We start from the raw sequence: 14062 nt of genomic DNA, 5'->3' as shown, positions 1-14062 counted from the left end.
TCGGTGGTGTCCCGTACGCTTCGAAACCTCGCTCGCTCGCTCGCTCGCTGGCTGCCTTCCTTTTTTCCGCTCTTGCTGGTGAATGAATGGAGTGAAAACAATTTTGTCATCAACAAGCCCTGGCAGCGCCTGTACAACTCACAAGCGGTGGCCGCCGCCGGTGGCTTGATAAGGGCATCCAGACAGGCGGAGGAGCAGCACGCGCTGTAATCAGACGATGTGCGTGTGTGTCGTACAAAGGCGTTCTTCGTTCTCGGCTGGAGTGTGCCGCTCGTTCAGATGAGCTGTAGCGACCGTGCGGTGCGGTGCGGATCATAGTGAACATTTGCGTGGCAATCGACGTGTGACACATCAACGACAGAACGAACCTAGTGTAGCAGAACCTAGTCATGGCGCTGAACATTCTCGTCACCGGAGGGGCCGGATTCGTCGGGTCGCACACCGTGCTGGAGCTGCTGAGCGCGGGCCACGCGGTCATCTGTGTGGATAACCTTTGCAATGCGTACGGCGGCGGTGGCTCGAAGCTGCCGGAATCGCTGAGACGGGTGCAGGAAATTACGGGTGCCAGTGTAACGTTCTATGACGTGGACATTCGGGAGCGGGATGAGCTGCGAAGCGTTTTTAACAAGGTTTGTGCTGCTGTTCTATTTGCACAGATGTGCTCCACTGTACAGGCGTGGGTGCTAATGGGGTTTTTATTTCTCTTTCGACAGCATAAAATTGATTGTGTGGTGCATTTTGCCGCACTGAAGGCCGTCGGTGAATCATGCCGCATTCCGCTGCAGTACTATCAAAACAACATTACCGGGACGAGCATTTTGCTCGAAGTGATGGCGGAGGTATGTGCCAGTTGGATACGGTTGAGAAAACCTTCATGCAAATGTAAATATTTTCTTTCACCTCTCACTCAAGGCTGGTGTGTTTAAAATTGTATACAGCTCGAGTGCCACCGTGTACGGCGAGCCGCAGAAGCTTCCCCTGACGGAGAGCCACCCGACGGGCAGCTGCACCAACCCTTACGGCAAGAGCAAATACTTTACCGAGGAAATCATGAAGGATCTGTGCGAATCGGACCCACGCTGGACGGTGGTGTCCCTGCGCTACTTCAACCCGGTCGGGGCGCACAAGTCGGGCCGCATCGGGGAGGACCCGAACGGCGAGCCGAACAATCTGATGCCGTACATCTCGCAGGTGGCCGTCGGGCGGCGCGAGTGTTTGCGCGTGTTCGGCAACAACTACGACACGCCGGACGGGACGGGCGTGCGCGACTACATCCACATCGTCGATCTGGCCGAGGGGCACGTGAAAGCGATCGACAAGCTGGCGGGCGGCACGATAAGTGGGTTCCGTGTTTATAATCTGGGCACTGGTCGCGGGTACTCGGTGTTGGAAGTAGTTAAAGCCTTCTCGAACGCTTCCGGCAGGGAGGTGAAGTATGAAATTGTAGATAGGTAATAACCGTTCCCATATCTTGTTGTGCACCTAACATCAAACAAACATCCACCGCTACCCGCCCACTTTAACGAACCCACACCCACTCTTGTAAATTTGTGTAATCTTGTGTAACACACGTACACACCAACACCCGTACATTTGTGTATCCCTTCCCTTCTAGACGTGCTGGAGATGTTGCGGCCAGCTACGCGGACGTGTCACTTGCCGCCCAAGAGCTCGGATGGACGGCGAAGCGCGGACTGGAGGAGATGTGCGAGGACACCTGGAACTGGCAGAAGAACAATCCCAACGGCTTTGCTGGATAGATGAAGATGCGGCGGGGGGCAGAGTGTGGAACCACGATAATACACGGGATACGTCACTAACTGCACCAAAGTTTTGCGTTGCATTTTGCAGCACTAATAGCTAACCAAAACACTCCTTTCCTTTCGCCTTCTAACACGCTTTGTTGTAACCCTATGCTTTTAGTTGCATTTCCCCCTTTTGTTCATAACGCTTTTTAGAGCAAAAAATGTAGTTAGTTAAGCTTAATTCAATGAAGTAGATTGCATTTTGTAGCTGATTACACTAAGCGCCGGATTTGCACGGTGGACAATAGCTGATTTTGCATGTTGCGTAGTGTGATTGGATAGCAAAATAAAGAATAATGTTCACAATTCGTGTGAATGACCTTCACACAGGTTTGTGTGATTATCACATGTATCGGTAGCCGTTATTATATAAAAATCGGTAGGAAATCTGAACTGAGAAAGAAAATGGTGTCGTTTTCAGTCGTAAATTAGGATTATTTTGTAAAAATGTGCAAAAATCTTTTAATTTTAACGGACATTTTTTTAAATTTTAACGAATAACAAGGTGCATACATGGACCGTGCACACCGTCTTCGATTAAAATCTGAGAAATTAAGTTTTGAACGCTTCATCTGGGTTCTGTCGCTTCTGGTTTAATTTTTGATGATATGGAAAGAGTAAATAATTCTTTCATATACATTTTTAATTAAAAAACGGATTATTTTCGTTAATAAAAGGCACATAAACAAACCCCGACCGAGCTGCTGTCAGCAGGATGTCAAATCGCGAAACGTCAAAGCCGCAGTACCTCGCTCTGCAGTCACCTTGTTGAAAAGCGGCGGACATTTTGAGAAGGAGGCTTTATTTTCGTTTCAGTGAAAATAATGCCAAAAAAATGAACAGCTAAGCGCGTTTTCGGTGCGGTTCGGATGGCGTGCAACCTACTTCACGGTGAAACGGAACGATAGACGTGTTTTGGTGCGTACAGTGCGGGTGGTACGGGAACAAGAATCTGTGATTAAAGGAACGCACAAGGAAGGAAGAAAAAAACACATCCTCCCAAGCCCCTCGCGGCTGGATCTCCTTGAACAAGAGTGTTCGCAAGCAGGGGGAGGAAGAAGCTCGGCTGGTGTGTCTGTCGGTGCCCTTCCCCGGGAAGATTGAGGAGCAAGGTGCCATTAGCAGGTGTGCAGAATTCGGTAATTTGGGTGGAAGCATAGAAATTGGCTGAAAACGTCCTCCCCTTCCCGGAACCGCAGTGCTGCTGTGTGTGACAGGAGCGGGCGGGAAGAAGGGTTGATACAGGGAAAGCAATTGCATAGACGAGCGGATGGTGTGTGCCGTGCGAGGGGGGATGATAACTGGTTGGAAAACCCCCGGCCCTGCATCACATCTATCGATTGTCAGTGATAGTGTCTGGAGCAGCAGGTTATTGGCGTGTTACCATGGAAAAGTGCAGCCACCCATCCCTGCGTGTGGTGAGGGAAGAGGAAAAACAGGAAGAAGAAAGCTGTCACGCAGTATGTGCCTTTTTTCCTGCTATTGCTTCCCTTCTGCTGAGGCATCATTGCGAGGCAACGCTTCATGTGCGAAAAGTCAAAATCATCCCCCGCGCTTATTTTCCCTTTCGCCTATCCCTCCAGCCGAGAGGGATGCTGTGATTGTACAGATAAATGTTGTGCAGGTTGCAGAGGTGGCGGTGGTAGACAGTGCAATTTGCGACGAGTGCAATGAGTGAGAGGGAAAAGCATACATTCTCTCTCTCTCGTTCTGTCTCACTACTTCATGCGCCCACAAAACAGCGACAGTTGACGCGCGGTTTTTTTGTGGTTCCGTTCTTCTCTTTTGCCCGTTACAACATTCTCGCGTATGTGTAATGCATGCGTGCGTGTGCGAAGCGAAACAGAAGAACCACTTATGCGTATACGTATACACACTGTCGCACCATTTGCGCGATGCCTGTGTGCGTGCGCGGGCAATAGCAGGCAAACAGAAGAAACTAATTTCAGAGAAAAATGTTTTTAAAAACGTTACATTTTCGAAGGAGTTGTTGTCCATTTCAGGCTTCCTCAAACGTTGATAGTTAGTTTAGGGCAAATTCATGGATTTTAATGATACATTTCATCTCTCTCCTTACAACACTGACATTAATTTCTTTCCTTTGCAGATTACGAATGCTCCCGGCAGCGCCGCACGATGCGTGCGATGGTAAAAGAGGCGTAAAAGTGCTTCGCGCCAAACAGAGCAATCACAGTGAACCCAAACAAAAGCGAAGAGAAGGAGAAACAACCGCCCAGTAGCGAGTAGCAGTACTCCCTCCCAACCAAACATACTCTACCCCAACGCTAGTGCAACGTGCCCGTGATGGATCCCGTCGGACCGTGGTCGTACTCGTACAATCGAATACCGGGCGCAACGGGTGGCGAGTTCCATCATCACCTTGCAACCGCAGCGGCTGCCGCCAGCGGAACGGCCGGACTGACGGCGGCCGTGCATCACAACGCGGCCGGCACCGGCACGGTCGGTGTACCCTCCACCACGTCCCAGCTGTTGCTGCAAGCCGCCCACACGACCTCCCTCGGCTCCACTAGTGGACCGTTCAACCCGACCGGCTTCCTAACGCCGACCGGCGTGGCAGGGTACGATGCCGTGTTTTCGCCCCTGTTTCACCATGCGGCGGCGGCCGGCAATCCAAAACCGGCCCACTACAGCACGACCAGCGGTGGTGTGGCCGGCAACAGTGTCTCGGTCGGAAGCAGCGGCGGATTGAACACACCCCACCGGCAGGTGCTGATACAGGCGCAGACACCCGGAGCGGCGATAGCGGCAGCTGCCGCAGCGGCCAACGCCGCGTCCAAGCAACACACGGAAAGCTTGCGCGACAATTACGCGTCGACGACGGCGGCGGTGGCAGTGGCCGCACAGCATCAGCAGAATTTGGTGACATTTTTCGAGCAGCAGGCGGCCGCCTCCCACACCAGCACGCTCAGCAATGGGCCGAACACGACGGTGGCTGCGAGCACCTGGCAGGGCAACAACAACCAGCTGCCCAGTCCGTTTGGCATTATGCCGCACGAGAACGTGCTACCGTCGAGCCCGTCGGCCAATGCCAATGCAGTGAGTGGAGCCACGACGGCAGCGACTAAGTACGAAACGTTCGGCAGCCACTACAACAACACACTGCAGCATCACCAGCAGCAACAGCAGCAGCAGCAACAACAGCAGCAGCAGCAGCAATTGGTGTCCATCGTGGGGAAAGTAGCGGCCGGTTCATCCGCCGCACGATCCGCCTCCCCGGTGGTGAACGTGGTGACGAAACCAGTCGGACAACCGCCATCGAACCATGCCACGGCTGGCTACTTTCCGTCGCACGGTGGCACCAGCAACACCAGCAGCACCAACCCGTACGATTCTTCACACCAATCGAGCGGCGGATCATCGTCCACCTACTCTGCGGCCCAGGGAAGCAGCGGCGTCGGTGCTACAAGTAAGTCTTGTCCTCCACCCAGCGACGGTGTTGGTCGCGATTCGTCTTCGCTCCTGTCAGCCGGCTCGGGTGCAGCTGCATCCGCCCGTACAGCGGTGGCCGACTACAAGTTCGCGTCCGTTCTCTCCTCCCCATTGTCCCTGTCTTCGTCGGCCACGGTTGAAGCGAGCACGGCGCTCTACGCTTCGTCCCGTGCATCGAATGCAGACGCGACCCTCAAGGGAAGGCAACACAATTCGCCCGGTGTATTGCAGCACCATCCGCAGCAGCAGCAGCAGCAGACACAACAGCAGCCACAGCAGCAACACCTGCCCTTTCAGCATCACCCACTAAACCACTTTAGTATGCCCCGATCGACGACAGCGGACCATTCGCCAACGTCGATCCTCCAGTTCGGAGGTAGCAAGGTACGATCGTCCCCCTCGTTAGGTTCTCCCTCGTACGGGGGAGGCAAAACGGCCTCTCAAGTGATACTGAGCCAGCAGCCACAATCCTCACCGATTAGCTACTCGATGACGGACAACAATCTACAGCAGCAGCAGCAGCAGCCGAAACTAAACCGTATAAACGGAACCGGGTCTAGCAGTAATAGTAGTAGCAATAATAATAGTAGCACGAATAGTAGCAATAGCAATACGAGCGCGCAGTCTCAATCGGCATCGCAACAGCAGCAGCAGCAACAAGCTTCCTACCAGCAGAACAGAACCAGTGCCTCACTTAGCTATAGGTCCACCACTTCCTCTTCTTCCGCTTCGGCAGGGCCGGGTAGCTATGGGGTAGGGAGCTTGGGAGAGTCGACCAGTCCCGGGGTGGTGCATGCCGCGCTCGGTGCAGGAGGAGAAGCCAGCCACCATCAACAACAGTCCCTACAGCAGCAACAGCAGCAGCAGCAACAATCGTACCATCATCCGCATGTGCATCCTCACGGACCGTATCACATGTTGGCGATGGCTGCGGCTGCTGCTGCCGCTGCCGCTGCTGCCGCCACGAATGCGAACGGGATGGGCATCTCTTCCTCCACCGGTGCGTCGGCACTTTCGCGCGTTCCGTCCTCCTCGCCAGCCGCCGGATCTACCTCATCCACTTCGTCCGGTGTTTCTTCCGACTATTCCTCGCCTTCGTCGTGCAATAGTAATCCTCCCAGGAAAGGTTCACCCGGTGTAGGGACGCAGCCAGGTTATGGTTCCATATATCTGTCGCTACCAGGTGGGGCTAGTGCGTTGCAACAACACCATCAGCAGCAACACTCTTTTACGTTGGATCAATCGAAAAGTGACGCGCACAGTCAACAGCAGCAGCAGCAGCAGCAGCAGCAAATTGCGTACCCATCTGTAATCACTCGGACGCAACAATCTCTTCCAACTGCACACCAATCGCTGGAAGGTCAGTGGGAGTCGTCCGCGGAAACTAAACACGATCCGATGGCAATGGTAAAGAACCTACAGCGGCCTATGCTAGAGGAATCCCAGGCTGCCAGTAAAGAACCTGCAGAGCTATCGAAATCTTCCAAAAACTCTCGCACCACCAATACAAACAAATCGAGACGGAAAAAGAACGAAATACCTTCCTCGCCCACTCGACAAAGCGGGCTGAAAGTGAACGGAATGGATCAACTGACTCAAGCGGAACAGGAAGCAACTGCGGCATCTTCGCAGCACGATCTTCAGCGGAATGATCGTGTCTCGATCAAGAGCGAACATGACGCATCCGACGGTCCCGACCAGCGATGGCACTATGGAGCGTCGTCCCACGATGGTAGTGTCGGCTTTTCGGTTCCCACTAGCTCGCCCTCTTCTTCCTCGACGGTTTCGTCCGCTTTCTTTCCCACTTCGCCCCACTCTCATCATCTGTACTATCCTCACCATCATCATCACCATCCTCTTGGGACGTCCTTGACTCCACTCACTCCCTCCACCAGTCACCATCTTCACAGTGGAGGTGCTTCCCAGCCGGTGGGTAGCGCGACCTCCTCTTCCTCTTCCCAGTATACGACACTCCTGAACGTACCGCAGCTCCCTGGGGGTCACCACGAGGCGGCTAGGAGCGAAGACGAACGGCACCGACTGACGGCGACGGCACAGTCGCAAGCGCACGACAAGGTAGTCGTGCCCAATATAGAGGAAGAACTTGGCTTTCTTGCAGAACACAATGGCAGCAGTCCGCGACCCCAGGCAGCAGCAGCAGCAACAGCAACAGCAGCGGCTAGTAAGCCGACACCTTCCAGAGGCACCACCAGCGGAACGCTCGGTCATGGCACGGACGCTAGCAACGGTACGCCGGGAATGGTCTCATCCGCACCGAAGAAGCTCAACATACCGGAAAGCATGAACAAGGGCTTCATGGCGAGCTATCTGAAGTTCCTACAGGGCGAACGGGAAGGTTCTCCGCCGCCGGTGATGCGGTCCGGTCGTAAGACGAGCTGGTCCAAACCAACCGTCACCACACCACCGTCCGGGGGAGCCTCGAACAGCAAAGGCACGCCGGTAGCGAACGCAGCTACTCCGAGCGCTGCCGGCCCGAAGGGAGCAACTTCACAGTACAATAACACCCAGACGGACGCGTCGCCAGCCGGGGCGACGGGCAAATCGCACGACGTTAGTAACGGTATCCCGGCGTTAGAGAGTGAGAACCAATCCGCTAATTACAGTATTCCCGCTCTGCAGACTCCCAAACCGGTGGCGACATCTCAGCAGCAGCAGGCTAACACAAACAGGAAACGAAAGTACAACGCGCCAGTATCACCCGCCGGAAGCAATCACGAAGGTAATGCTCCTCCGGGGACGGCCTATGCATCTGGCACGGTGGACAATGCCGGTGCTGGTGGTGCTATTGGGCAGCAAGAATTCTCAACGGACACGAGCAAAAAGCTCTCGTCCGCTGAGGAAACAACACCAATCATCAGTATACCGAGAAAAGCGCGCTACCTTCAGCAACAACATCTACAACAGCAGCAACCGCAAAGTGTGGTTGTTGGTGGTGCGGGAGATCCTTCCGGAAGTGCTGCTTCACCATCCGAGAGCAATCTAATGCTATCGTCCCCTACGGGAGCAGGCACACATCAGATACAACAGCCACAGCAGCACATGCTGATGTCTTCCGGCATTGGGCTTTTGCCCTTAACTGGACATCAGCAACTAACGCAACAGCAACAGCAGCAGCAACACGTGATGATGCAACAAACATACTACCATCCTCATCACCATCATCATCACCAGGCTCAGCAACTGCAGCAACAGCAGCAGCAACAACAGCAGCAACAGCAGCTCGCCCTTCATCAGAATGCTCACCTGCAGCAACATTTGCAGCAGCAGCAGCAGCAGCAGCAACAGCAACAATCGGACGAAGCGGCTGCATTCAATCTGTACGATTTGCATCTGCGAAGACAGCGATGGTAGAGCGCTGCGTTGTTGTTGCTGCGGCGGTTGTCAATGGTGATGATGATGATGAAGCTGTTGTCGGGTGAACGCTACAGTGCCTCCTTTGTCCTTCTCATCCTCCCTTTCCCAAATCCTCTCTGTTATACGCGGGTTTGTGTGCCATTGTTGCTGCTGAGCAGGAGTGCCGCGACGACGGGAGTGACCTCCAATGGGATGCCGATGCCGCGTTCCTCGTTGTTCTTGTTGTGTGCGTGTCTGAAAGTTTTTTTTTATTTCCTCCAAACCGTCTCCAACCGCCTCCGGGGTGTGCTACCAGAGTTGCAAGTCGCTTTTACCGAATCGCACCGCATTTTAATGACACGGAACTGCTTTTTGTCCTCACTACTCTCTCGCTCTCTCTCCCTCTTTTTATGTCCCTGTTCTCCTTGTCTTTGCTCTGTCGAATCGAAGCAGAAAGTGTGGTGCCGCAAGTGAAGGCATTTAAAATGGTTCTGTGTGCTTAAATCGTGAAAAATGAAACAAAATCTGTTTGACAAACACAAAAAAATACTCAAAGACACATTGATTCGCTGATCGCTGTGATATGTACATGTAGAACGAAATTGCTTTTTTCACGTTTGAAAAGAATCGTTGTTGTAACACAACCCCAATCTCGGTGCGGTATGTGTGTGTGTGGCTCTCTAGCTGGTTTAGGGCGAACACTTCTTGTGTGTTTGATTAGCGTTGCTGTTTATGTTGTTGCTGCTAGCTCTCTTTCTCTCTTTTGCATTATGCGTACCTAACGAGGGCACATCAGTATGTTTCGTAAATTTAGCAGTCTCCGCTGCACTTTCTCTACGCAGTCAGCAAAGTCAGGTTGCGATTATTATTAGTTTGAGGAATTGAGAGTTCGCGCGCACTGTACATAGATGGCCAGGTGTAGGGTGATAGCCAGTCTCCTTTTTAACGTAAAAAGCCCAGTGATCGAAAGGCAGGAATTTATTTGCTTTCAGAAGCACACGCTCTAAACAGAACTAGGTTCGTAAAGGAGGGTAAATGAAAGTATTTCTCTGTTGGTGCGTGGAGCGCCAAGAGCATAGGAACTAAACGCCATTAACACAATGGGACAATATGTTAATCGACAGGATGAACGGAACTTTGGACTAGTTTGGAGTTGGCTGGTGGGACCCCTGGTCTAACCGGAATCGACCAACCCTCCACACTAATCCATTCGTTCCAGCACTAACAAACACGTGTATGCCATATTATGACGATCACAATCGAGGAGGACGTTTTTGGAACGAAGTGTTGAGTATAGAAAGTATTTAGGTGATAAGAGCAAGCACCGAGACGCGACCGACGGGCACGGAAATGTTCAGCAATATTTTTACTTTTGCTCTACAGAGTTTTCTATCATTTAAAGATCACCGGAAAATCATGTTTACACACACACACAGATGAAGAAAATCAGAAGAAATCAAGCAGCTACTGGACGAAACGAAACCGGAGTTGTAAAACCGGCATTCGGCAGGCGTGTAGAGTAAAGCCAAGTTATTTGCGTAAACAGCGTGCTGTAGTGTTTAAAAAAAGAAGAAAAAAAGCATGCGCGTCACAACGCGTGCATGTTTGTACAAAACACAAACGCCCTCCCCATTCTGGGTGGAGTTCGGTTTAACGGAGAATGAAGGTGCTGTATAGTGGATTTACTACGAGCGAGAGAGGCAGGATATGAATGGATGAAATTATGAAAAGAGAATATAAGCAAAGCCTTTGACTTTATATGATACAAAACGGTGTGCGAGTGTGTGTGACAAGCGTAACAGAGGTAGCAGCATCCCGGGCGGAGGAATGGAACAAAAAATGCTTTTAATTTTCGTTATCGAATCCCCCTCATATACCCCCGCCACGATCGAACATACTGAAAACATACAGAACCCCTGCGTTTTTCGTCGTTGTATGAAAAATAATGTATACGCGGGGTTTGGAGCGTGTCATGATCGTCCCCTTCCTCCCAGCACACGGCAAAAATGGTCCAACATCCCAACAAACACAAATCCCGCCAAACAGTATATTACCCTCCCCCATTTTCCCCCGCTCTTTCCCATTCTTCCACGTGTTGCTACATCTGTTACGTTCGATCCGAACATTTGAGAACTTTAACGCATGCAAAGAAGCGCTCTCGATCATGGTAATGTATCGATCGATTGACGAAGAAGCAGCGTTCAGAAGGAAGGATCTCCATCAAGGTGTTGTTGTTGAAGGATGACTCCCGGTTGCTCAATGTTAGCCTGCGTTGTGCTTTTTTAACCACTTTTCTCTTCACACAAAACAAAAAAGATCCACTGGTCGTTCCCCAGCGGCGTGAAATGTCCAACCGACGGGCGAAATCGAAAGCGGTACAGCTGCAGCAGGAAATCATTATCGGCAGCCAGGGGCTGCAGACGCAGCACGGCTCCCGCCATCACCCTTCGGACGAGATCGAAGAACCAGCGGAGTTTGCGAACGATTCCGACTCTGACCCAGCGTGGACACCGGAGGGCAATAAGGTATGTGGAATCGCTTTTTTAGGTTAAATTTTAATCCCTTAATTCTCACTGTGACTCTCTCTCTCTTGCACAGGATGACGATGAGGAGGAAGGATCCGGCAGCAAAAGAAAGTCCAAAAAGGGCAAAAACACGTTCGGCATGGATCGGTCGGCCAGCAGCAAAACTCAGCAGGCACGTTCGAATATCCTTTCAGGTCCGTATCCGTTTGAATTTGGGATGGCGTTTGCTGCATAATTCTCTGCTGGTGTATGGGGGAGGGTGTAGTGTATATTTGCTGTGGGGCGTTTAGAATCCCTTTTGCATCATTGCATCATCATTTCATGCTTGTTTTGTTGCTCTTTAAGCTTCGTCTGAGACTTCTTCTTTACCTTCCGAGATGATAATTGCAATAACACACACACATATTACGCATTCATTTTGTCATTCACATCTTACTGTTGTTTTCCTTTCGTACCGCGTTCTAACTGTTGCTCACAACCTCTCATCATACGTGCGTATGTTGCTCACCTTTAAACTAATCCACCGTCAAAACCACACCTTCGTTCTATCGCTGTGTGCAACAACTACTAACCCGCGCATCCTGTCGCTAATGGTAATTGATCTGTTTCATTTTCTAAAATGAGATAAATGAGCTGTAAAGAGGCGTGAAAGTGGTGTTCGATGCGGAAAGAGAAGATTCACGACATGTTTTGCTTTCTTTTAGTTGCGGCTGCAGGTGCTGGAATAGCCGATTTCGATTACGGCAGTGAGGAGGATGCCGCCAGTGCGAACAACGGCGGCGGTAGTTCATCAGTAGGAAATACATTTACACCTAATACAATGATCGGAATGCAACAGCAACAGAACTCAAATACTGCAACTACGCCACAGGCACAGCTGCATCAAACGCCCCTAATGCATGCTCAGACAATGCCCCAGCAGCAACAGCCTATGGTGATGTACGGTCAGCAGCAACAACCGTCCGCACAGCAGTACAATATGCAGCCACAACAGCAACAGCAAACGTACAACACATCGCCCGCCGTCAGCATTCAGGCAAACAATGATGGCAATTTTCAGGTAAGGAAATGCTGTCTTATAATGTCTTCACAAGCTAAAGATAACACTCTTCTCTTTTCTCTTATCAAGCTGGGTGAGTTTGTAGCGGAACGGACGGATCTGGCACAGGATTGGCCGCCGATATGGCGCGTTGATGACAAAATGTTGCTCCAGAAGTACGAACCGTTTGACGATCAGAGCGGCAAGGTTCTTTACCGACACGTTACGACGGTAAGACTGCTTGAGTAATTCGTTTTCTTATACTAAAATACATGATTGTGAACCTTTTTGCAGTATTCGGCATGGAATGAAGAGTCGAAAAAGAAATACGTTCGTGTTCCGGTTCGCTTTCGCGTGCACAACCAGATGGACTCGATCGTGGAGTTGCTGCGCAATGAAATTACCACAGCCAGTGGCAACAGCACACTCTGCGACGATGGCATGGCGACGACCAACCAGAACCAGCTGATGGAGAAGTTCATGGAAGACACCAAGATGTACCAGGATGTGTTCGAGGTGTACATACAGACGCTGATATCGCAAGCGCTGGATCCGAACTTTTTGAAGGAGATTTTCCAGGAACAAGGTAAGAGAGGGAAAATCTCTAGCTAGATGTATTGACATTACACCACCTTTATCCTTTGGTGTCCTGTTTATTGCTGTTGTTTCTTTAGATCAATACTTCCTGTCGCGGGTAAAGACGATCGAAAGCATCACCGAGGATCGCAAACGGCGGCTCGTCCAGATCACGCCCTGGCCGCGCAACATACTCAACTCGCTGGCCACCTTCCCGGCGTACGACATCATGAACGATCTCGGCCCGTCGACGATGGTGCCGCTGCACCACCAGCACTGTGTCGCCTGCCATCAGCCCGGCTTTGCCGCCCGGATCGCGCTGCAGGGCAGCACCTACAACAGTGCCACGCTGGCAACGACGACGGCGGCGCCCAACGACCAGCAGTACGATAAACACTTCCAGCTGTGCCGCCGCTGTGCGACGCGGTTCGAGCTGCTGCACAAGATCTGTCACCAGAAGTACATGATGTTCGTCGAGTGTGCCAAGCGCGTCAACCAGCAGATTGCGAACGAGTCCAACCGGCCGGCCACGGTCGTGCTGAACGAGCTGCTCGCCGACGAACACTGGCTGTCGATGGTAAGAAGCATACGGAAGAAGCAATCGAGCGCTGTAAGTAATACGTCATTTTTGTTACTCTCTTCCCACCCCTCGGACAGCTCTTCAAAGAGGTGCGCACCATCTGGGCGGAAATAGAGCTGCTGGAGCGACAGCAACGCCTGCAAACGGCTGGCTCTCAGTAGAGAGTCTGTGTGACAGATGCTTCACTACTTCTAGGGCGGCACTGCCAATCTGTTTTGGCCCTTCAGTCGGCCACTCGGAGTAGAGAATTACTTCATTTTTACTTCTTTTTTGGACGGGTAAAGCGTGCACACCTTCGTTCCATTCGTTTTCCGTTTATTAGCTAAGTTTACTTGTGGATCGTTTTGTTTCGTTACTCCCTTTAACCGTCGTTATAATCTTTGTTCGTTGTTTTCCGGGGCCCCTTTATCATGTGGAACGTACACCTCTATTATTGGGCACTTTGTCTCGTAGGTTGCATTTCGAATAAGAGAGGCGTTCCCAATGTACATTCTCGATGTGTGAAGCGAGTGTAAAGCGTGCTGTACGGGGCAAACATTAACTACACACGTAAATGACATATAACTTAAGAAAACACGGAAATAAATCATACAAGCTTCCCAAATGAAGTTCTAGTGGTTGACAAAAAGAATAACCTGAAAATAACGGTGATATTTCTACCTAAAGGAGCGGGAGCCAATCGAGCAGGTTGTTTGTTTGTTTGGTTTAATTTGTTTCGTTTTAATTTTCTCTT

At 51.3% G+C, this 14062-nt stretch overlaps 2 protein-coding genes across 7 annotated transcripts; both read left to right on the top strand.

The window, feature by feature from the left end:
• The first annotated feature begins 33 nt into the window (after nt 1-33).
• LOC120904386 (UDP-glucose 4-epimerase) lies at nt 34-2153 on the top strand. Its single transcript, XM_040314324.1, has 4 exons — nt 34-629; nt 714-839; nt 913-1451; nt 1616-2153. Exons 1-4 carry the CDS (start codon nt 390-392, stop codon nt 1758-1760), a joined length of 1050 nt encoding a protein of 349 aa, XP_040170258.1. The 5' UTR covers nt 34-389; the 3' UTR covers nt 1761-2153.
• A 395-nt stretch (nt 2154-2548) lies between these two features.
• On the top strand, nt 2549-13937 carry LOC120904383 (box A-binding factor-like). Of its 6 annotated transcripts, none has more exons than XM_040314315.1 (10): nt 2549-2930; nt 3913-7826; nt 7896-7995; nt 10926-11134; nt 11208-11328; nt 11839-12194; nt 12264-12404; nt 12468-12759; nt 12848-13326; nt 13407-13937. In XM_040314315.1, exons 2-10 carry the CDS (start codon nt 4110-4112, stop codon nt 13488-13490), a joined length of 5499 nt encoding a protein of 1832 aa, XP_040170249.1. In that variant the 5' UTR covers nt 2549-2930; nt 3913-4109; the 3' UTR covers nt 13491-13937. The 6 variants fall into 6 exon arrangements, with proteins under 6 accessions (XP_040170249.1, XP_040170247.1, XP_040170248.1 ...); XM_040314316.1 differs by having other exon boundaries at nt 2553-2930; nt 3913-5232; nt 7375-7995; XM_040314313.1 differs by having other exon boundaries at nt 2549-2723; nt 3913-7995.
• The last annotated feature ends 125 nt before the right edge of the window (nt 13938-14062 follow it).

This window comes from Anopheles arabiensis, chromosome 3 (genome assembly GCF_016920715.1).
Source record: "Anopheles arabiensis isolate DONGOLA chromosome 3, AaraD3, whole genome shotgun sequence".
NCBI lineage: Eukaryota > Metazoa > Arthropoda > Insecta > Diptera > Culicidae > Anopheles > Anopheles arabiensis.
The sequence above is the reverse complement of the archived record's forward strand: the minus strand, read 5'-3'. Positions and strand labels throughout refer to the sequence as shown.